The 24876-nt window shown below is 42.0% G+C and overlaps 1 protein-coding gene across 3 annotated transcripts in view; it reads left to right on the plus strand.

The window, feature by feature from the left end:
* Positions 1–24876, plus strand: part of DNAH14 (dynein axonemal heavy chain 14) — a 326351-nt gene that overhangs the window by 47403 nt on the left and 254072 nt on the right. For all 3 annotated transcript variants that reach the window (XM_058701177.1, XM_058701178.1, XM_058701179.1), the window contains exons 8-11: positions 7432–7494; positions 12194–12338; positions 16337–16468; positions 24218–24468. In XM_058701177.1, coding sequence (XP_058557160.1) covers positions 7432–7494; positions 12194–12338; positions 16337–16468; positions 24218–24468 — 591 coding nt within the window. The remainder of the gene's footprint in view (positions 1–7431; positions 7495–12193; positions 12339–16336; positions 16469–24217; positions 24469–24876) is intronic.

Here is a 24876-nt window from a genome sequence, read left to right on the forward strand (position 1 = left end):
AAATCCAGGAGGCTATCAGCAGGTTTCTTAGCAGAAACTTTGCAAGGCAGAAGGGAGCGGCAGGACATATTCAAAGTACAAAAAAATTGCAACCGATAATACTGTACCCGGCCACTCAGAATTGAAGGAGAGAAAGAATTTTCGTATAACAAAAGCTAAAGGACATCATTACCACTCAGCCAGCCTCACAAGAAGTTCTAAAGGGACTTCTTTAAGCTAAGAAGAAATGGCACTAATTAATGACAAGAAAACATATGAAAGTGAAAATCTCAGTGGAAAAAGGTAAGTATATAGTGAAGGTAGTAAATCATTTATAAAACTAATATGAAATTCAAAAGACCAACATAGTAAAATTAAGTAAAACTACAATAATTAGCTAAGTAATACATAAAAAGTTGTAAAGTGTGACAAAAAACCTAAAACATTAACAGAGGGGGATGACAATGTAGAATTTTGGAATGTATTCACATTTAAGTTGCCATGAACTTAAAACACATCATTATATACGTACGATGTTGTATCTGAACCTCATGATAACCACAAAAACTTTCAATGAATACACAAAATGAGAAAGGAATCTCAACACTAAAAGTTATCAGACATCAGGGGAAGAGAGAAGGGAAGAATAAAAGAACAGAAACTGTAAAAACAGCTCGAAAACAATAACAAAGGGCAGTAAGTACATACCTATTAAAATTAAAGGTAAATGAACTAAATTCTCTAATCAAAGGATGTAGAGTGACTGAATGGGCTTCTAAAAAAAAAAAGTCTCCTCCGTATGCTGCTGACAAGAGACTCACTTCAAAAGTAACGGCACATAGACTGAAGGTGAAGGTATGAAAAAATATATTTTATGCAAATGGAAATGAAAAGAAGGCTATGGTAGCTTATATTCACACAAAATAGACTTAAAGACTTATAGAAAATAAAGTAGGACATTAAATAGATAATGATAAAGGGGTCACTCCAGCAAGAGGATATAATATTTATAAATGTATATGAACTCAACATAATGTTTAATGAACCCACAAAATGTTTAAAGGAAATATCAACAGACATAAAGGGAGAAAGAGACAGCGATCCAATAACAGGAGGGGACTTTAACATCCCACTTTTGTTAATAATTAGATCATTCATACAGAAAGTCTGTAAGGAAACATTGGCCTCAAATGACACATTAGACCAGATGGACTTAATAGATCTATATAGAACGTTACATTCAAAAGCAGCATAATATGTTTCATCTTGAGTGCACACGGCACACTCTTCAGGGTAAATAACATGCTAGGCCACAAAAACATCTCAGTAAATTTAGCAAGATTGAAATCATCAAACATGTTTTCAACCATGATGGTGTAAAACTGGAAATCAGCTACGAGAAGAAAATTGGAAAAACCACAAAAATGTGGAGATTAAACAACATGCTACTGAAACGAAGGGACCTTTGAAGGAAAAAAAGGAGAAATTAAAAAAAAATACCTAGAGACAAATGAAAAACATATCAAAAATCTACAGGATGCAGCGAAAGCAGTTATGAGAGAGAAGTTCATAACAATACAGGCCTACATTAAGAAGAAAAATCCCAAACAGCCTAACTTTAAACCTAAAGAATTGGAAAAGAAGAGCAAATGAAACCCAAAGTTAGTATAAGGAAGGAAATAATGAAGATCAGAGTGGAAATAAGTAAAATAGAGACTAAAAAGACAACAGAAAAGATCAATGAAACCAAGAGCTCGTTCCACAAAAAGATGAAATTGGTGACTAATGAAGAAAAAGAGAACTCAAAATCAGAATAAAAGAAGTTATAACTGACACCATAGAAATACGAAGAATCCTAACAGAGACAACAGTCACACACAGGCAAACCGGACAACCTACAAGAAATGGATAAATTCCTAGAAACATATAACCTAGCAAGGCTGACTCATGAAAAGGTAGAAAATTTAAATAGACCAATTACTAGTAAGGAGATTAAATAATAATCCAAAACTTCCCAACAAAGTCCAGGATCAGAATTCACTGGTGAATTGTACTAAACATTCAAAGAATATTTAATACCTATTATTCTTAAACTCTTCCAAAAAAAAAAAAAAAATGGAAGAGGAATGACAGCTTCCAAAGTCATTTTATGAGGCCATCAGTTACCCTGATATCAAAACCAGAGCATACCACAAAAATAAAATTACGGGCCAGTATCCCTTATGAACATACATGCAAAAATCCTCAACAAAATATTGACAAATCAAGTTAGAAAATACATTAGAAGGATCATACATCATGGTCAAGTGGCATTGATTTCAGGAATAGAAAGGTTCAACATCTGCAAAACAATGTGACATACTGTGATACACCACGTTAAAAAAAATGAAAGATAAAAGTCGTATCATCTCAATAGATGCAGAAAAAGCATTTGACATAAGTCAACATTCATTTATGATAAGAACTCTCAACAAAGTGCATATGGAGGGAATGTACCTCAACACAATACAAGCCATATGTGACAAACCCACAGCTAAAATAATATTCCAACTTTGAAAAGCGAAAAGCTTTTACTCTAAGGTCAGGATCAAGACAAGGGTGACTACATTTCTTAGCAGAGAATTGGAAGTCTTAGCCACGGCAGTTAGGCAAGAAAAAAATAAAAGGCATCCAAATTGGAAAGGAAGAATTAAACTGTTTTTACACATGACATTATACTATGTATGGAAGAATAAAGCTGTAGATATTGCAATCTCAGATTTCAAGATCCACTACAAAGCTGTAGTGATCAAACAGTATGGTACTGGCACAAAAATAAACATGTAGATCAAAGGAACAGAATAGCAAGCCTAGGAGTAAACCCACGATTATATGGCCAATTAATCTTCCACAAAGGAGGCAAGACTATGCCATGGGAAAAAGTCTGTTTTAACAAATGGTGTTGGGAAAACTGGACCACTTGCTTACACCACACACAAAAGTAAACTCAAAATGGGCTAAAGACTTGAAAGTAAGAACTAAATGCATAAAACACCCAACAGAAAGTAGGTGGTAAACTCCTTGACGTCATTGTTGGAGATGTTTTCTTAGATCTGACTTAAAGGCAAAGGCAGCAGAAGGGAAAGTAAACAAATGGGATGGCATCTAACGGAAAAGCTTGTGAGCAATGAAGGAAGCCATCAATAGAATGGAAAGGCCAACTACTGACTGGGATAAGATGTTTGTAAATCATATATAATGAGGAGTGAATATCCAAAAAAAGAAAAAAAAGGAATTCATACAACTCGGTAACAAAAATAATCCAATTCATAAATGGGCAGAGGATATGAAGAGGCATTTTTCCAGGACCTGCATACAGGTGGCCAACAGACACATGAAAAGATGCTTAACATCATTAATCAGGGAAATGCACGTCAAAACCACAATAGGATATTACCTGCTACATGTCAGGATGACTATTATTAAAGAAATCACAAGAATTGATGGGGATGTGGAGAAAAGGGGCCCTCGCTCACTGCTTGTGGGAGTGTAAACTGGTGCGGCCACTATGGAAAACAGGATGGAGATTCCTGAAAAAATTAAAATTAGGACTACCAAACAATCGAGCAATTCCACTTCTGGGTATCCTAAGAAAATGAAAAGACTACTTTGAAAAGATAATGCACTCCTTTGTTTCTGGTGGCTCTATTTGCAATAGCTAAGACATAGAAACAACCAAAGGGCTCACTGATAGAGATGAATGGATAAAGAAAAGGTGGTACCTATATACAACAGAACAGTACTCAGCCAGAAAAAAAAAAAAAATGAAATCTTGCCATTTGCATCAACACGGATGGGACCCTAAAGTATTCTGCTAAGGGAAGTAAGACAGAGAACTATACCACATCATTTCACGTATATGTGGAACCTAAAAACCGAAACAAAACCAAGACTCATAGATACAGAGCGCAGAGTTGTGTCTTGCCAGAGGGGAGAGGTGCTGGGTGGGGGATGAAACGAGTGAAGAGAAGGTACAGACTTCCCGTTATGAAATAAGTCACAATGATGGAATGTACAGCCTATGGAATACAGTCCGAGTGCTGTATTAACCATACGGTCACAGATGATAACTACATTTATTGTAGGCATCAGTTCACAGGGTATACAATGTCAAATTACTGTGTTGTACACCTGAAACTAATATAATACTGTATGTCAATTATACTTTGATACAGTTTTCTTTAGATAAAGGAAGCTTACCCATTTAGGTATGAAAACGCCCATCTTTTTGGATAAATATTGTAAGAAAAAGATTTTTTTATGGTCAGATTGAAGTTGACTATAATGACCTTAATTTCCCATGTATTTTTCATGCATTGATTCATTAAATGAGTATTTATTGAGAGTTTGCAAGAACCACGCATTGTTCTGGATGCTGGAGAGACTCTGTTGAACAAAACAATTGTCTTTCTCTCAAATGTCTTGTAGTGGGTAAGAGGTAAAAACATAAATACGTGGCATACCAGGGGCAGAAGGAATGTTATAGAGGAAAATAGATCAGAATTAGGGGGCTGGGGTGGCTTGGTTCCAGGTCATCACTTAATAACTCATCTAGTTCTGAGTGACACGGCGGGACAAGGACACCAGGGTTTCTGCGAGTCCGATCCTTCACACAGCGGTCCCAGATTTGTTCTCCTAGTGTTTGTACCTGGCTTTTTAATTTCCTTTTGTTTCGTGTGTAGTCGACACCTGATGTTACATTAGTTTCAGGCGTCCGTACATTGTGCTGTGCACCACGCCGCACCCGTCCCCGAACAGAACGGTGCCGTTACCATAATTTTTTTGTTTCTAATGTATGTATTTCCTTGTGGTCTGCTGCTACCTGGTGGAGACTAGGAGAAGAGATGTCATATCTTAAATGGTTACATCTGATATCAAATAGTTGGAATAACTAAGAACCTGAGGAAGTTTACTTTTATAAGAGAAGTGAGTGGATTTTGTAGCAGACAAGTTACTCACTTACAAAACAAGTATTTATTGTGTACTTTTGCTCCACCGTTCTGGGCACTGGAGGTATCATGGTGTAAAAAATGTACACTGTCTGTGTTCCTGTAGAACTTCATTCTAATGGAGGAAGATAGATAACAAGTAAATAAATAAGATTATTTCAGCTGGGGACAGGGGCCAGAAAGATAATAAAGCAGAGATGTGTGGTTGCTACTTTAAGTAGGATGGCCAGAGAGGTGCTCTTTAAGCAGAGGCCTCACCGATGAGAAGGACACGTCCACAGGGGGTCTTGAGGGAATAGTTTAGACAGAGCGCATAGCAAGGCCGGAAGTTGGGAGGCAGGATCAAGGTCGGCGTGTATCCAGAGGTAGAGATGGTGCCGCTGACGCCGAAGTGTCGGAGAGGTTGGTCGGCAAGGACGCGGGCTCTGGCTGTCTGTCCGAACCTGAGTCACATGCCGCGTGGGTGACTGAGAGACAGTTCTGAGAAGTTCGTCTTCAAGAAAATAGATGATCATCGCATCCCTGTAAATTAGGTGCCAGTGTAAACTGTCATCGTTGGGCTTTCCACCGTTATCCTTGCCTTGTAACACATGCTTGGGGTTCGCTCCGTTCTAAGTAATTTCAATTGATTAAGCTTTTGAAGCATAGTTGGAACTGGGATGAGTCATCTTCTAGGACATTTAGCATCAGTAAATGCATGGTCAAAATGGTTCATTTTTTTAAAATTCACATTAATCAAAGTATAAGTTAAACTTTACGCACATTAAAACCTATAAATTCATTTGATTTAAAATTTTTATTTTTAACATTTTGTAAAGTTGTTTTTTTTTTTATGACTAATAATTGTAACAACATGTCAAGCAGAAAAAAGGTGAATCTGAAGGGTTAGTGGCTCACAGAGGCGACGTGCTGTGTCCGGTGCAGGGGGAGTTAGTGGCTTATGGAGGCGACGTGGTGTGTCCGGTGTAGGGGGTTAGCACCTTACAGAGGTGATGTGTGTCTCGTGCAGGGGTGACTTGAGCTGCAGTGCCCGCCTTTTACCTCGTGGGCCGTCCTGGAGGACTTGTGCCATGGCCTGGTGTGGACACTCATCACACTGTCGTTGGGGTGATTCGTCTGGTTTCCAGGGTTCCGGAGTCCTGAGGTTCTGTGACCGGATGGAAGTGAGACGGGAACTTGAATGCCTGTTGGGAGCCTGATTTAGGTCACGTTACCAGATCTGAGGTGTTTCTAAGGCCTTGGGTGTGCCTGTTTGTGTGACATCGTGGGATGCTTTCTGAACTGCTTGCTTGTCCCTGGGGCTCCTTCAGTCTTCTGTGGTTCAGAATCAGCCAGGAAGATGGGCTGGTTCCGATTGGCCCCTCAGGCGGCCCTCTCCCAGTTGGCTCTTGCCTGCTGCGTAAGGAATCTCGCTTTGGCAAACAAGTGTCACCTTGAAAGTGTCACCAAGTGTCACCGTTACCATCCTTCTCAGACGGGTTCCTTGAGGTTTTAAAATTACAAATGCAGCCTTTCAAAAACATAAATTAAATATCAATATGATATACACTATCTTAATTTTTTATTTACCAGTATACAGTGATTTCTTACCAACGTTACTTTTCTTATCACTGAAAATTGAATCTTGACTCTTCTCGAAATAGGCTCTCTTTTAAAACCAGTAAGCTAATAAAGGTATAAGGGAAAAGAATATGTTTTTATAGATTTATATTAATTGGCATGTGGTAACTGTTAGGGTCAGGCGTAGGCTAGGGTAAAGGTAAGAGTCAAGAACTAAAAGTTTTAGCAGTCAAAGGCTTTATTGGGAACTAAGGTCTCGGGCGAGGTTCCGTGGCTCAGGGAGAGAGAGAGAGGAGTCAGGGAGGTCCCGCCCGGGGGGTTGTGGTGGGGTAGGGCTTTTAAGCTGCAGCGGTTCCGGTTCCAGGTGGGCCTTTTTCGCACCGGGTGGTGCTGTCGCTCAGTGATTGGTTGACCTCCAATTCGTTCTGGCAGCTACTAGGGGCTTTGCATTGGGTTGCACTGGCAAGATGGCCGTCCCCTCCACTGTGGTTCCAGGGACATCCTAACAGTAACTAAACTAATTATGTGTCTATGAGAATTATAATGAGTTTTGATGACATTTACTTTTCTCTGTTCTGTCGATAGTTTGGGAGAGAAGTGATGTGGTCTGGTATTTGCTTTAAGTAAAGTTTATGATGAATGCAGCCTGTTCTAGGAAATCTAGGATTTCTAAGACGTTACTAAATGTATTCCAAACCATGAGAGACTCTTACAAACTGAGAATAGACTGAGGGTTGATGGGGTGGGGGGGATGGGTATCGAGGAGGGCACCTGTTGGGAGGAGCTCTGGGTGTTGTGCGGAAACCAATTTGACACTAAATCTCATATTAAAAATAAAATAAATGTATTCCATATAAATATATGACTTACAAATATAGAATGTAAGAAATATCTTTCCTTTCAGAATTAATAAAGCATTTGTTACTTGGAAATTGAATGTTAGAAGAATTAAGACAGAGAAGAGCAGGTAAGCTTAAAGAGGCAAATGCATTTTTAACTATGTTAAGGGGAAACCTTATTTTAAATATGTAGTATGGAAGCAGGTATAAATCACTTTTCACTCAGTGATTGGAAAGTCACATCACGGTTATGAGTAGGTTTAGTCAATCTTACTTTCAAACACCATTTTTGTATATCACACGTGATGATAAACACGACATTTCCCAGTATGTCAGTCTGCGGCATGAGGAGATGATAGTTCTGTGAACAGCTTATGATGACTTCCCCTGGTCGCTTGATTGACCTTTCTGCTTCCAGAAAGGGGAGTGACTACGTCATAGGAGTCAAATGGCTGTTAATCCTGTTTTACGGGGTCTCTGGCAGCCCCGTGTTGTTGTTGTTGTTGAACTTTGTACTTTGAGGTAACTGTGATTGAATGCAGTTGTAAGAGATGATGCTGAGAGACCTCCTGTTTCCCCCAGAGGTAGAACCCCCCAGCTTACTGTACAACATGGCAGCCAGGACAGTGGCACTGATGTCATCAGGATACAGAAGATTGGTCACCGCAGGGTCCCTCGTGTTGCCCTTGTACAGCCATACTCGCTTCCCTCCCAGTCCCACCCTCTTCTTAGCCTGTGGCAAGCACGACGCGGGTCTCCATTTCTGTGAGTTTGTCTTTTCGAGAATGTTGTATAAATGCAGTCATGCAGTATACGACCTTTGGGTTGGGGTTGGCTCTTCCCTGAGCGCAACTCTGGACTTCCATCCAGGCTGCCGCATTTATCTGGCGTTCCTCGATTGCCGGGGAGCGGCGCGTGCTGGGAGTGGGAAGTACACCTGCTGTTCTCCAGCTTTTGTTTATTAGAGATAAAGCCCTCTAAACCTTCATATGTAGGTTTTTATGGGAACACAAGTTTTCATTTCTCTGGGGTAAATGCCCAGGAGTGCAATCCTGGGTCATATGGCGATTGCATGTTTAGTTTTGTTTTGCTTTTTCCCTCCCCGACAGCAATGTAGGAGTGATTCAGCTTCTCTACCTCTGTGCCGCCATTTGGAATTGTCACTGTTCTTTTGTTTTAGATATTCTGGTAGTTTTCTGGCAGTATCATGTTGTGGTTTCAGTTTGCGTTTCCCTAATGATGTTGAGCATCTTTCCATGTGCTTATGGGCCATCTGTGAATCTTCTTTGGTGCGATGTCTCTCTATGTCTCTCTGGTGAGATGTCTCTCCATGTCCCTTACACATTTTCTGGTGGGATTGTTTATCTTTATATTGTTGAGTTTTTAAGGGTTCTTTTTATAGTCTAGACACGAGTCCCTTGTGCATGGTTTATAAACATTTTCTCCCAGATTTGGCTTGTCTTTTTTTTTTTTTTTAATTCAAAAATATTTAGCATCTACATGCCAGGCATTAGGCTAGAGTTAGCCTGCTTTGTGAATGGGTTAACGTAACTTTCTAGCCTCACTGCTTCATTGGCCATTGGGTGGCTCTGATGAGGAGAGCTGAACTCCTCCTCTGTTCAAGGGACACCCTTTGCTACAGGGGTGGTTGGAGGGAGGGGTGTGGGTGAGGGGTTGGGAGGAAGGGGGGTTGTTGATGGCCATTCATTTCTAGGAGACAGCATATGGTTTGATCATGTTTTCAGATCCATCTGCCAATCTTGGTCTTTAATTGCTGTGTTTAGACCCTTTACGTTCAGTCTAATTATTTATTTGTTAGGGCTTAAGTTTGCCATTTTATTTTTTGGTTTCTGTTTCTTCCCTCTGCTTTTTGTCTGTTTCTTCTTTCTGTGGATTATTTGAATATTCAACTATAGCAGTATTTCTTAGAATTCTATTTGGATTTTTCTACACTATTGTTTAAAGTATGTCTGTGTAGCTGTTTGGTGGTTGCTGTTGGCATAACATCATACATACGTAGCGTGCAATTTACTAGCGTTGCATTTTATTAGTTTGAGTGAACTGTAGAAACCTTACCTCTGTGTCTCTCTGCCCTCCCCCATTTACAGTATGACGGTCTTAAATGTTTCCTCCACTTGCTTTCGGCACTGTTACCGTTTTTTGCTTCCACCATCAAATAAATATACATTGTAAAACTCGAGAACGAGAACGACAGTCTATGTGTTTTTAAGATGTATTCAGTTTGGTTTGTTTATCATGCTCTTGCTTGTCAATGTCGCAGGGCTCCTTGGGCTGTTTTGTTGTGTATTTCTGTTACGAGAACTTCCGTTAGCCATTCCGTTAGGGCAGGTCTGCGGGCAGCAAAGTCTTCTGCTTCTCCCGTGTCCAAAAACATCTTCTTTGTTTCTCCGTCATCGAAGAAGATTCTGCTGAATATGGGATTCTGAGTGGACAGTTCTTTCCTCTGAGCCCTTCTCCTGGCCTCCGTGGTCATTCGAATTGCTTTTCTTCTGTAGATGGTTTTTTCTCTTGCTGCTTTTGACACTTTTTCTTTTGGCTGTAGTTTTCAGAAGTTTGACTTTGATGTGTGGTGGTTGGACTTCTGTCTTTATCCTGTTGTAGTCACCCTGGCTTCTAGACCTCTGGCTCGTGCATCCGTTGACAAACTTGTTGCATTTTCGTCCATATTTCTTCAAGTGTTTTTAGCCCTGCCCTCTCCTTCCTCTGCTTCTAGGACTGGGGATGCAAATGCTAGGTCTTTTTTATGGTCCTGCTGGTCCCTGAGGGTCCGTTCATTTTTTTCAGTCAGTCTTTACTCTGTTGTTCAGATTGAATGCTTTCTGTTGTTGTTCTTTCAGTTCACTGATTTCTCTGTCCACTCCGTTCTGCTGTTGAGCCAACATACTGAGTTTTTCATTTCAGTCATTGTATTTTTTAACTTATAAAATTATATGTCTTCTGTTTCTCTGCTCACCACCACCCAGGGAGGATGACCTTCCCTATTCCCTGCTCGGCTTTCCCTGAAAACCCCCAGAGGACCGCTAGGGAAGCTCACTACCAGTTGCCCGGGGCACGATGCCAGGCTCTCCACGTGGCCTTTCCCCCCTGTGGTATCTCGCTGGGATAGAATGGTGGTTGTTGAAAAGTTTTCTGTCTTGCTCGGCTGCCCCTTTCTGGCCCTCGAGCCAGACAGCAGGCGTTTCTGTCCGCACCTGTTGGCATTTCCAAGCCTGGGCTGTAGAAGGCAGAAGACGACGCGCCTGATCACCCTGTCGCTCCTGGCCGGTCTGTCTTCTCTACCTCTCAGTGTCTTCTCGTGTTCACTTCATATGTAACGTTCACAGTTTTTAGTTGTACCTAGAGGGAAGAGTAGCGGAAAGTACACTTACCCCATTTTTATAGGAGTCAGGACCTGGGTTTTAAGAGATTTCTGTGATATATGTTCTAATGCCAAGCAGTTCAATCTTGTGAGTCAAGTTTGCGAGAATGTATTTAGCTCTCTGGTACGATACAATGGAAATTTGTTGGCGAGTTCCTGGTAACACCTTTGCCTGAATAGTCATCAGATGATGCATTATTTTTCTCTTGTCAGATCTCACCATCACAGTTCTAAATGTTTTCATGCTTTCCCCACCTATAATTGTTTTTACAGTGAACCCTCCCTAGTTTCCTCATATCTGTGTTAAAATACACACATAAAGTCAATTATATTTTTTTAAAGGAAAGAAGAAAGCTTTAAACAATGCTGGGTAATGTGGATTCGTCACTATGTGAATCTTCATCATCATTCTCTTGTGAATAGATCCCAAGATGGGGTTTGATTTTTTTTTGTGGCGGTTCACTTTCTGGAATGTGCCATTTGTCTTTAGTATGATTTCTTTTCTTCCCTGTACTAGATACCCAGGGGAGTGTCCGTGAACAAATTCCACCTCTGTGAGTAGCTCCAGGTTATGCGAGGCCTGTGTCATTTGAGGAGGCCTTTATGACAAAGACCACAAGGCCTTGGGGAGGGGAAGGGCAGTGAGAATAAAGGGCCCAGGGAGCTTCTTCATGGTGGATAAAGCTTTCGCCAATAAAATGGAAAGACAGGAAAAGGCTAATTTCTGATGATTATATTTTTATATAAAATATACCAAAATCAGCTATAAAAGTTAGCCACCCCACAAGGGATGGGTGAAGGGCAGAAGCCCCCCCCCCCCGCCCCCTTCTTTGATACACTGTTGCACAGGAAGGTTCGCTTTTCTTGATCCAGTTTTTAAGGAGCCTGATCTCTTTCACTTTGCTCTTTTCTCCTTCAGTTCTGTCTTGTGTTGTTAGAAGTGATAATACTCACCTTTGTGACCACGATCGGACCGGCAGAAAGGGGCAGAGGAAAGAGCAAGGCCCATCTTTTCTATTCTAGGATATAGGTGGTTGGAGAACTTAAGAAACATTCTCCAAATGGTTCCCAAGTCTAGCTAATTTTTCTTCCTGTAATTGGGGAAAACATAAATTGAGGAAAAGTATTTAAATTTAATAGGGGAAATATAACTTATGTTGTACATCGCTGCCTACTGTTTCAATGTTGTTAGAACTCAGTGGCATAAAATTATATCATCACTTGTCTGCCCTCGTATTTTTTTACTCAACACACCCAATACCAGAACCTTGCTTTCAACATTATCAGCCAAACAAACCCCATTATGCTTACTAACGTTTATTAATGTCATTTAAAATACAGTAGATATAATACATATGGATACAAAACCAATTACACAGTTCTGTCTAAGTGAATTGTATTCATTTTGGACAGGAGCCAGATAAGTCTGGAAAGTTTTTACCTTTCAGGTCATTTTTGTGCCGCCATCTTTTTGGGGCTGATGAGTTATTTCAAGGCTGTCTGCTCTGTGTGAAGGGACTTTGTGAAGCTGCAGTTGATCGCAAACGTGGAAAAGAATATGAAGAAACTCCGTCTGCCATTTGCCTCATCAAGGTGAGGAGCGGCACACTGCCGTTAGTCTCTGTTTGCAGGTAGAAACCAGGAGGAACAAAAGGAGTTTTGAATCAAAGGAATACCTGTCTCTAGATCCGGAAGAAACCATCACTACGGATGACTAACATTCCAAAATAGTTGCAAAGAACATCGTTTCCATGGATAGTCATTTTTAATAATTAATAACATTCCTTATTTAAAAAGATTCTTTTAAGTGTATTTACTTGAGAGAGAGTGAGCAAGCAGGGTAGGGGCAGGGAGAGAGAGAGAGAGAGAGAGAGAGAGACAGACAGACAGACAGAGAGAGAGAATCCCAGGCAGGCTCCGCACTGTCAGTACAGAGCCCGGTGAGGGGCTTGAACTCACAAAACGTGAGATCATGAACTGAGCTGAAATCATGAGTTGGACGCTCAACTGACTGTGCCGCCCAGACGCCCCTAACAACATTCTTTATACATAGTTTCATCCCTCAATTCAACCTAAGTCTGTTATGAGGCCCTTTCTTTATTTTCAAAACTCTGAATGTGCAATATCACTTATAAATAGTAATTTCTAATATATAATTGTTAGCTACCTGCGATGTTCTCTCTCAAGATTACATGGCAAGAAATTGTCATAAGTTGCCACTTGGAGGTTTTGCTTCAATTTATGGGTTTTTCTGTTCCACAATTCTAAGAAAGGGTGACCTTCTTTTTAAAAAAATTTTTTTTAATGTTTTTATTTATTTTTGAGATAGAGACAGAGCACGAGCAGGGGAGGGGCAGAGGGAGAGGGAGATGCAGAATCCAAAGCAGGCTCCAGGCTCCGAGCTGGCAGCACAGAGCCCGACGCGGGGCTCGAACTCACAGACTGTGAGATCATGACCTGAGCCGAAGTCGGATGCTTAACTGAGCCACCCAGGCGCCCCAGAAAGGGTGAGCTTCTTACTGAATGTTTTAGTTTATATAGTTCTTTCTTTCTTTTTTTTTTTTTTTTAATGTTTTATTTATTTTTGAGAGAGTGACAGAGTGAGGGTAGGGAGCAGAGAGAAAGAAGGGAACAGAGGATCTGAGCGGGCTCTGTGCTGAGAGCAGGGACCCTGATGCGGGACTCGAACTTATGAGCAAAACCATGAGATTGTGACCTGAGCCAAAGCCAGACACTTAACTGACTGAGCCATCCAGGCGTCCCTAGCATAGTTCTTTCAGAGAGGTTAAAGTATATAGAACTATATGTTTTAAGTGTTTAGTATACAATTGAACAGGATTCTAGCAGCTTTTGCTTCATTTACCCACTGTGTGAAGGAGGTACTAAAAAGTAAAATTGATAGTCATCTAGACTTAAAAATAGTGAAAGGATTTGATAAATCAACTCAAATTTGATAATCAACTAAAAAATTCATTGTGTCGACTGTATATGCGTAATATGGTTAATACCTATAAATCAGCGTATTTTTAGGATTGATTATATATAGTGGCTGATACGTAGATGCTTAATAAGTAGTCTTCGAGTGAATAAAAGAATTAATGAAAAAATGAATTATTACAGATGAAGTGTATTTTTTATAACTGTATTGAGATTAATGTTTCAAAAGGATTAAATTCAAGTTAAGTATGAGACATTTCATTGAAGAGTACTTTTATATGGTTTTATTCTAGAAGGAAATTGGTGGGACAGCTATATTAGATTGTTTCATGAGTGACTGAGTCACAGAATTTACCAGTTAATGGTGGGCGTTAAGGCAAAGGAAACTTCAGTATATCTGTGAAGGCTGTGCCTCATGGCTGGTAATGCTCACAGAGTGACAGGGAAGGGATGATAGGACTCTTCCCTGGAGACCTTAGACCCTGTAAATATTTGTCAATTACCTATCTTATGCAGAGGAGATGGGTAAAACTAAACATGAGGTATTGTTAATTTTCCTTTGCTTACAGTTTATTGGAAGAGATGATTCTTTACATAGAAAAATGATTGCTAATTCTAGAGGTAGTCCCTCAGTTTTGCTAATCCCTCTAGCCAACCAGGTAGCAAAATAGGAGGCAAGGAGGATTTATCGGCAGACAATGCTTGTGAAATACTCACGCCCCAGAGATTCAGGGGAAGCGGAGGTCAGCCTTTGCAGTGGAAGTCTAGGCGTGTTGCGGGAGAGGAGGACGTGACGAGCTGGGCCGTGCTGGATGTGAGGAGCTGGGGAGCTGGGTCGGGTGGGGGGGGGCGTGTGTGAATGTGAGGAAAGCGCTCAGTTCGTGTTCGATCCGAAAGTTAGGTTGGGTCTGAACGTTGGGCCAAGAATAGCAGACTAAGGGAGAGCTTGGAGCTGAAGCTGCTGTGAGCGGGGGCGCTCCTGGTGGGGGTCGTGAGGAAGGTTCGCAGGGACAGGAGTTCCTGAGACCCACTGGAGAAACCAGGCCCAGAAGGAGGGACAGCAGGGATTCGTAGCCTGGAGAACCGAGTCGGGGGTCAGGAGTCAGAAGGTGGACTGCTGGGGGCGCAGGTACCAAGGAGGGGTCCCCGAGGCAGGTGTGCGCGTGCTGTGTGGACCAGTGTGCGCCGCGGGGCCCCGGAGCGGGTGTGCGCGTGGTACGGTGGGCAGGTGTGCGCGTGCTTTGTGGATGAGTGTGCGCCACGGGGCCCTGGAGTGAGTGTGTGTGTCTTGTGGACGAATGTACACTGAAGGGCCCTGGGATGGGTGTGCACGTGCTGTGGTGAGCGGGTGTGTGCTTCAGGGCCCTGGAGCAGGTGTGCGCGTGCTGTGTGGACGAGTATGCGCCGCAGGGCCCCGGAGCGTCCACAACAAATGGGAAAGGGCCTGCGTTCTCATTTCGTCCAGACCTAGGGAGACGGGTTTATCCAAGGCCATAGAACCAGCTGGAGAGTTGGGATTTGCATTCAAGAATAATTGTGTCTTGGGGGCTCAGTACTTTGCCTTGTGCACATGTGACTGTTCGTGTCCCACCCCTGTTGGGGGAGAGTGCAGTGGGCGGTGCTAGTCATCTACACGTTTCACAGGCTCCCCGCGCGGTTCTTCTGCAGAGTGAACTCTGAGAATTATTCTTAACAGTGATTGAAAGTTTCTGAACATGTCATTTTAGGAAAATTAATGTGATGTCACTTTGTGGGGGAAATGGAAGGCAGGGAGAGGCAAAGAGATGGTTAGAGCACTAGAATAATGCAGGTGTGGGCAAGAGTGACTTCAGTTAGTGGTTGGCAGTGAGCTCAGAAAGGAAGCGACATTTTGAGACACCTTTACTGGAAAGATCAGGGCCTGGTAACCAGAAAAAGGACGAGGAGAGGGAGCACACAGAGTTAATCCAGAGTTTTAAGGTTAGGGGAGCACTTTTCAATTTTTTTTTTTTTTTTTGCAAGCCTACACTTACCAAGTATTAGAGTACCACTAGGGATAAAGGTGCGTGTTTGTTGATGAAAATGCGTTTTGGTGAGAGAATTAACACATGGTGGGAAAAACAGGAAAACACCGCAAGGAGGAAAGACACTGGGCTACCGTGAGTGGGCGAAATGTCTGTGTGCTGTGGGGCCCAGTAGCACAGCCGATGGGATTTCCCCCGTGCTGCATTCTGAGTGAGCTCATGCACACTTCACGTCATTTGGATTATTTAATTTTAGCCTCTTTATCTGACGTTTAGTGCTCACATCTGTAATTTTACACGCAATCGAGATTTCAAGGGTAAAAGCAATTCCTGGGTTTGGTGGCTCCCCGGGGCTCAGGTATTTCAAAACACCTCAACTCCTGAGTTCTTCTGCTTAGGCTTAATCTTCGTTACAGTTAAAATAATAACGTATTTTTCTGTGTTTTATTAAGATGTAGTTTAACTGTGAGTGTGTGGATTTGAAGAACACGGAAAGCATTTGGTGTATAAAGCGTAATGTATATGAAAGAGAGTTTAAAATATGCTCTTTATGACATGAAAGGATGACCAGAATATTTCGTGTCTTTTTTTTTTTTTTTTTTTTGTAACAAACTTTGACTTTCCAACATTCAACATCTATCGGGTGAGTAGCTGGATAGGTCCCGAACGTATTCTCTGGATGGATTTTGTGAAGAACAGGCACGGCAGGCTAGCCGGGCAGTGAAACAGCTTGAGGATATCAGAGACAAGGCTGTTTGCGAAATGAAACGTACATTTTTAAAGGTAATTCTTTCATTCTCTCCTCTCTCTCTCTCTGTCAGCCTGTAACATACTGACCGAAGCAGCGTCTCCGGGTTGCATGCCTGGAGGCGGAGTTAGAAATGGGCAGGACAGAGGTGGTTCGTTAGGCCAAGCAGCTAATGCCGCATGGTCGCTGGGCATGGGACACTTTGCAGGGGCCGTGTGGGGTGCAGGTGTACGCGCGTGCAGGTATATCCCCACCCCCGCCTTGTGAAAGTTCATTTACGCCACTTTGCTTTACAGCAGATGTAATATGCATAGCTGGTTTGTTAGCTGAAATCCAGAGAGGATGTTGCTTTTACAAAAAAAAGCCAGAAGCACAGAGAACCCGCCGCGTCTATTACAGCGGCGGGGCGGTTACGGGGCAGCGAGGGCGCCAGCCCAGCTCCTTCCCCGGGCCCCACGTGGCTTCCCTTCGGGGCCGGGGCTTCGAGCGGAGGCGTCTCTGAGCATCAGTTAGTTTTGTGCAGCTGTCAGCAAAGCCTTTTGGGGTGTGGGAAGGCTCGAAAAATTTCCATATAAATTAATGGTAATGGCTTCTTGGCTTTATGCTGCTGCGGCTTTTGGAAGGTTTCGTAGCAACTCTACCTTTGGAGGGTGGGGGAAGCCTGTATAAGAGTGTGTGTGTGCGCGTGTGCGTAAATGCACGTGTATGGATGTTTACGTATATACCTTCAAGATACTTAAAATCTAACCCGGCCTGGCATATATAGGGAAATACGATTTGTTACAAAGTTCGGTGTTTATAAGACAAAAACTCATTGCTCAAGAGAAACATAACCAGATGAGACAAAACTTGCCTGAGGATTTTATGAAAAGGACTCAATAATTCAATGAGCAGTGTCCTCAGAACATTGTTCTCTGAGATGCTGTGACTCACTTGACAGGATTATTTTACGGAGCTTCCCCGGTCGGGGAATGACAGTGCATGGAAGCGTCATTCACAGACGCCCTTGGATGAGGGACTGATGCCGTGTCGTCTGGTTACAGGCTGGTGGCCTCTCTCCGCTGCTTTGGCCGAGTCCAGGAGCACAGCGGAGGCTCTCGGGGGGAGAGGTGGACCGGGTCCCCCTCGGTTTTCAGACAGAGTTTCTCTGAATTAACGTCTGGTGGAGACTGGGTAGCAGTGAGTTCAAGGCTTCGCCTGTTGACAAGAAGATGCAGTGCGGCTGTTTTTCATCAATGGAACAAGGACTCTCCTTCCTCATCTGGTTCCTCAGTCACCCTAACTTCCCGAAGCCCAGTCGTGTCCCAGGCAGACTCCAGGACACTGGCCACGGGATTAACGGCATCTGTCTTGGGACCCTGGTTACGGATTACTCACAGTCTGGTTTCTCCCATTCAGCTTCATCAGGGTCTCGTCATAAATATTTGTTAAGAGGTTTCCATTTAAGTCGTGATAGGCAACAAGTCCTCCCTCCTACAGAAACTAGTTTGATTTGGTTTATATGACTTATAACTGAAATGTTTAGACTTTTTTTACTTTAAGTTTTTATTTAATTCTCGTTCATTAACATATATGGTAAAAATTGGTTTCAGGTGTAGAAGTTGGTTATTCGTCTCTTACATACAACACCCAGTGCTCATCACAGCAAGTGCCCTCCTTAATGCCCATCGCCCCCACCTCCCTTCATCAACCCTCAGATTGTTCTCTATAGTTAAGGCTCTTATGGTTTCTCTGTCTCTCTCTCTCTCTCCCTCCCTCCCTCCCTCCCTGCCTTTATTTTTCCTTCCCCTATGTCCACCTGTTTACTTTTTAAAAAATTTTTTAATGTTTATTATTTATTTTTGAGAGACAGAATGTGAGTGGGGGAGGGGCAGAGAGCGAGGGAGACACAGAATCCAAAGCAGGCTCCAGGCTCCGAGCTGTCAGCTCAGAGCCCGATGTGGGGCTCGAACCCACGAACCACAAGATCATGACCTGAACCAAAGTCGGATGCTTAACTGAGGCACCCAGGTGCCCCCCCCCATCTGTTTTGTTTCTTAAATTCCACAAATGAGTGAAATCATATGGTATTTGTCTTTCTCTGACTCACTTACTTTGCTTAGCATGATACACTCTAGCTCTATCCACATCATTGCAAATGGCAAGATTTCATTCTCTCTTCCCCCTTCCCCCTCCCTCCTTCCCTCCCTTTCCCCTCCCTCTTTCCCTCCCTCCCCCTTCCCCTCCCTCTGCCCACTCCTGCATGCTCACTCTGTCTCTCTCTCTCTCAAAAAAAAAAAGTTGCTACAGCTGAGGTCAGAAAGGTTGCTGCCTGTGTTCTCTAGGATTTTGATGGTTTCCTGCCTTACATTTAGGCTTTTCATCCATTTTGAATTCATTTTTGTATATGGTGTAAGAAAGTACTCCAGTTTCATTCTTATGTGTTCACTATCCAGTTTTCCCAACACCATTTGTTGAAGAGACTGTCCTTTTTCCACTGCATATACTTTCCTGCTTCGTCAAAGATTAGTTGGCCATACGTTTGTGGTCCATTTCTGGGTTCTGTCTTCTGTTCCATTGATCTGTGTCTGTTTTTGTGTTAGTACCATATTGTCTTATTGGTTACAGCTTTGTAACACAGCTTGAAGTCCAGGATCGTGATGCCTCCTGCTTTGGTTTTCTTTTTCAGTATTACTTTGGCTATTTGGAGTCTTTTCTGGTTCCATAAAAATTTTCAGATTGTTCTAGCTCTGTGAACAATGCTAGTGGCATTGTGACGGTGATTGCATTAAAGATATAGATTGGTTTGGGTAGTACAGACATTTTAACGATGTCCGTTCTTCCAATCTGTGAACATGGAATGTTTCTCCTTTTTTTGCGACGTCTTCAGTTTCTTTCATAAGTGTTCTATAGTTTTCAGGGTGCAAATCTTTTATCTCTTCAGTTAAGTTTATTCCTAGGTATTTTGTGGGTTTTGGTGCCATTGTAAATGGGACTGTTTTCTGAATTTCTCTGTCTGCTGTTTCATTATTCTGTAGAAGTGAAACAGATTTCTGAACATTGAGTTTGTATCCTGTGACTTTGCTGAATTCATGTGTTCTAGCAATTTTTTGGTTGAGTCTTTCAAGTTTTCTACAGAGTATCATGTTGTCTGCACATAGTCAACGTTTGACTTCTTCCTTGATGATTTGGTAGTCTTTTATTTCTTTTTGTTGTCTGATTTCTGAGGCTAAGATTTCTAGTATTATATTAGATAGTATTGGTGAGAGTGGACATCTGTGTCTTATTCCTGACTGTAGAGGAAAAGCTCTCTGTTTTCCCCCATTGAGGATGATATTAGCTGTGGGTCTTCCATATATGACCTTTATGATGTTGAGGTATGTTCCATCTATACTTTGTTGAGAGTTTTTATCATGAAAGGATGCTGTATTTTGTCAAATGCTTTTTCTGCATCTATTGAGAGGATCGTATGGTTCTTATCCTTTCTTTTATTAACATGGTATATATCAGGTTAATTGATACGCGATTAGTGAACCAACCCTGTAGCCCAGGAATGAATCCTGCTTGATCATGAGGAATACTTCTTTTAATGTACTGTTGGATTCGATTTGCTAGTATCTTGTAGAGAATTTTTGCATCTGTGTTCATCACCTGTTCCTTCTCCTTTTTCGTGGGGTCTTTGCTTTTGGAATCAAGGCAATGCTGGCCTTGTAGAATGAGTTTGGAAGTTTTCCTTCCATTTATATTTTTTTGGAACAGCTTGAGAAGAATAGATATTAACTCCTTTAAATATCTGGTAGAATTCCCCTGAGAAGCCATCAGGCCTCGCACTCTTGTTTGTTGGGAGAGTTTTGATTACCGATTCGATTTCTTTGCTGGTTATGGGTCTGTTTAAATTTTCTATTTCTTCCTGTTTCAGTTTTGGTAGTTTGTATGTTTCTAGGAATTTGTCCATTTCTTCCAGATTGCCCAGTTGTTGGCATGTATATATTTTTTTAAATTTTTTAAAGTTTATTTATTTTGAGAGAGAGAAAGCTCACAAGCGGGGTAGGGACAGAGAGAGACAGAAAGAGAGTTCCAAGCAGACCCTGTGCTGTCAGCACAAAGCCCTGTCTGGGGCTTGAACTCACAAACCATGAGATCATGACCTGAGCTGAGCTTAAAGTCTAATGCTTAACCAACTGAGCCACCCAGGCACCCCTTGGCATGTAATTTTTAATAATAGTCTCTTATAATTGTTTATATTTCTGTGGTGTTGGTTATGATCTATCCTCCTTCATTTGTGATATTATTTGGGTCCTTTCTCTTTACTTTTTGCTAAGTATGGCTAGAGATTTATCAATTTTATTAATTCTTTTGAAGAACCAGCTCTTAGTTTTGTTGATCTGGTTTTTTTTTGTTTGTTTGTGTCTACATCATTTATTTCTGCTCTAGTCTTTATTATTTCCCTTCTTCTGCTGGCCTTAGGCTTTATTTGCTATTCTTTTCTAGCTCCTTTGAGGTGTAAGGTTAGGTTATGTATTTGGGACCTTTCTTCCTTCTTTTGTTAAAATTTTTTTTAATGTTTACTTTTTGAGAGCAAGAGAGAGAAAGCGAGTGCAAGCAAGCGGGGGAGGGGCAGAGAGAGAGAGAGAGAGAGAGAGAGAGAGAGAGAGAGAGAGAGAGACAGCAGATCCAAAGCATGCTCTGTGCTATTAGCACAGAGCCTGACGAGGGGCCCGAACCCACGAACCGTGAGATCATGACCTGAGTTGACGTCAGACGCCTAACTGACTGAGCCATCCAGGTGCCCCCTTTCTTCCTTCTTGAGGTAGGCCTGTATTGCAGTATACTTCCCTCTTAGGACTGACTTTGCTGCATCCCAAAGGTTTTAGACTGTTGTGTTTTCATATCCATTTGCTTCCATGTACTTTAGTTCTTTAATTTCTTGGTTAACCAGTTCATTCTTTAGTAGGATGTTCTTTAATCTCCATGTGTTTGTGGTTATCCGAGTTTTTTCTTGGGGTTGACTTCAAGTTTCATAGTGTTGTGATGTGAAAATATGCATGGTATGATTTCAGTCTTTTTGTACTGTTGAGGCCTAATATTTGATCTGTTCTGAAGAATGTTCCATGTGCATTCAAAAAGAATGTGTATTCTGCTGTTTTAAGATGAAATATTCTGAATATATCCATTAAGTCCATCCGGTCCAGTGTGTCATTGAAAACCACTGTTGCCTTGTTGATTTTCTGCTTAGATGTCGTGTCCATTGCTGTTAGTCGGCTGTTAAAGTCCCCTACTATTATTGTATTATTATCAGTGAATTCCTTTATGTTTGTGATGAATTGATTTATATATTTGAGTGTCCCCAAGTTTGGGAATAAAAGTTTGTAATTGTTAGATCTTGATGTATAGACCTCTTAATTATGATATAACGGCCTTCTTTATCTCTTCTTACAGTCTTTGGTTTAAAAATCTAGTTTGTCTGATACAAGTATGGCTACTCCAGCTTTCTTTTGACTTCCATTAGCACGATAGATGGTTCTCCATTTCCTCACTTTCAATCTACAGGTGTCTTTAGATCTAAAATGAGTCTCCTGTGGGCAGCATATAGATGGGTCTTCGTTTTTTTTATCCATTCTGATGCCCTATATCATTTGATTGGAACATTTGGGCCATTTACATTCAGAGTGATTATTGATAGATATGAATTTGGTGCTTTTGTGTTATCTGTAAAGTTGGTGTTTCTGGTGATATTCTCTGTTCCTTTCTAGTCTTTGTCACTTTTGGTCTTTTTCCCCCCACTCCTAAGAGTCCCCCTTTAATATTTCTTGCAGGGCTGGTTTAGTGGTCACAGACTCCTTTAGTTTTTGTTTGTCTGGGAGACTCTTTCTGTCTCCTTCTGTTCTGAGTGACAGCCTTGCTGGATATAGTATTCTTGGCTGCATATTTTCCCCCTTGAGTACGTTGAATGTATCCTGTCACTCCCTTCTGGCCTGCCAAGTTTCTGTGGACAGATCTGCTGCGAACCTGATCTGTCCTCCCTTGTAGGTTAAGGACTTTTTTCCCTCGCTGCTTTCAGAATTGTTGCCTTGTCTGTGTGTTCTGTGAATCTGACTATGATATCTTGGCAGTGGCTGGCTTTTGTTGAATCTGGTGGGAGTTTTCTGTGCTTCTTGGACTTCAGTGGCTGTTTCATTCCCCGGATTGAGGAAGTTCTCAGCTGTAGTTTGCTCAAATAAACCCTCCGCCTCTTTTTCTCTCTTTCTTTTGGGACTCCTATGATACAAGTGTCACTGTGCTTTTTCCCTAAGTCTGTATTTGTGATCCAGTGCCTTTCTTTCCCTCTTCTTTTCTGAGTCATTATTTTCCATAGTTTTCCCTTCCATGTCACCAGTTCATCCCTGTGCTGTGTCCGTCCTCACTGGCATTGCATTCAGTTGGGCTTGCAACTCAGTTACAGCATTTTTAATTTTGGCCTGACTGGGTTTTAGTTCTTTTATCTCTGCAGTAAGGGATTCTCTGGTGTCTTCTGTGCATTTTTCAAGCCCAGCTAGTATCCTTAGAATCGTTTAATTCTAGTTCAGACATCTTAATTATGTCTGTGTTAATTAAAACCCTATCTGTTACTTCTTCCTGTTCTTCCTTTTGGGGTAAATTCCTCCATCTGGTCATCTTGTCTACATCACTGTTTTTTGGTGTGTGATTGTTAGGAAAGCCTGAGAGTGCTGGCTATATTAAGAAGAGGTCCAGAAAAGAAGGGGTGAGGCAGCCCCTCTGCACTCTGCTGTCGTGTTCTGGCTGCTCCTGCCCTCAGGCCAGTCCTTTGCAGGGTTTCTCCTTGCCTGCATGGGGGGTGTTTGGACCTTGTCCTTTCACCGTATGGCAAGTTTTAACTAGATGTGTTTTGGTCTGCTCGTTAATAGAAGCTAGATCAGAAGAAAAAGAAAAAAGAAGCTAGATCCTGTTTGCCCTGGAGATGAAATTTGCAGCCTCTTTGATGAGTAGACTTGATGCGTGGGGGAGGTCTGTGCTGGTCTTCTCCGTGAGGGGCCTGCAGCGCAGACTCTCAGGCGGACTTGCCCGAGCGAAGATGCACCTGCAGGGCCCAGGGGCGCGGGCGGTGTAGGTGGCTCCTGTCTCCACTGGGGGGTGCTGTGTTCACTGAAGTTCATCAGTGCCAGTGGGCTGGAGCTGTGGCAGTGGCAACATGGTGTCCCCCCCACTCTTGTCCCCAGGGTGGCGAGTTCGCACCTGTCACTTTTCAGGAAAAGCAAACAATCACCCCTCTTGCGTCCCCAGCTTCCGTCAGATCCCTGCCTTCGCCCAGTCTGCGTCCGACCTGTGTGCCAGGCGGCACAGGACTCCTGTGTGTTATCTGAGGCACGTGGCTGGGTGTCAGGACTCCACATTTTAAGGTCCCACATGGTGCAGACCCCCGCTGGTCCTCTGGAGGAGGGTCTCACTGTGCTTTTGCCATTTGCCGTTTGCCAAGGAACCTTTTATTTAGATTTGACTCTCCCCCGTTGGCAGCTCTCAGTGTACTTGAGGAGGGTCCCTCTGTGCAGGAACGCTTAGGTAATCATCAGTATGCACTTCCCGTTGGACTTCCATAAACTCGTCTGCTTGTAAGGGACACCCTGAACTTCATAGGCCTCTTTTGGTCTGCTCTGCAAATACAGTGCAAACATGAAGTTTTTCAAAGTTGTCCTAATAACGTTGAGTTGCAATGTTATTTAGACTAATGGAAATACTATATATTAGAAATCGTGCTGTATGCACATAGAAAGTTGTCACTTGTTTCTCCATTGTTTATTGCATTGTAGGTGGCAGAAAAGAAGGAAATTAAAGAATATTTTGAGTCAAACCTCTCTGAAGACTACACAACACATTTCAAGCTGCCTGAATATCGACGTTTATTAGAAACAATTTTGAGGTTTCTGATGCTGGTTGACTACATATTTCAGGAACTCATCCGTCAACTGATGAACACTGCCGTCACACTGCTTTTGGAATTATTTAATAATTCTGCTAGAGTGCCATTTTCAAGGGAAAGAAAGAATGAAAATCTCATCAAGTAAATTGCACTTTTTTGGCTTGTAAAAAGAATTTATGATCATAATGTAATATGTCGCCACTTACGGAGGAGATATCCAATAACTTAAGCTAGAATTTGAAAATTCTCCTTGTAAATTATATGTACTCAGTTTTTGCAATTTTCTGAACTTCTTATCTGGTAATACCTTCCTTAATACTGTCCACGAAATTTAAGAAAATTTCCCTTTTCCCCTTTCCACCCCCAAATTCTGCATAGGTTAGCTTGCCCTTTGAAGTACATGATGTCCAGTGAAATTTGAAATTCAGATTAACAATGAATAATATTTTAGTACAGTATGTCCCAATATTACCTAAATTATTGTTTATCTTGGAGTTCAAATTTAATTTGGTGTTATTTTTAATTTGTTAAACCTGGCAATCCTATGGG

This window comes from Neofelis nebulosa, chromosome 15, assembly GCF_028018385.1.
Source record: "Neofelis nebulosa isolate mNeoNeb1 chromosome 15, mNeoNeb1.pri, whole genome shotgun sequence".
Classification (NCBI taxonomy): domain Eukaryota; kingdom Metazoa; phylum Chordata; class Mammalia; order Carnivora; family Felidae; genus Neofelis; species Neofelis nebulosa.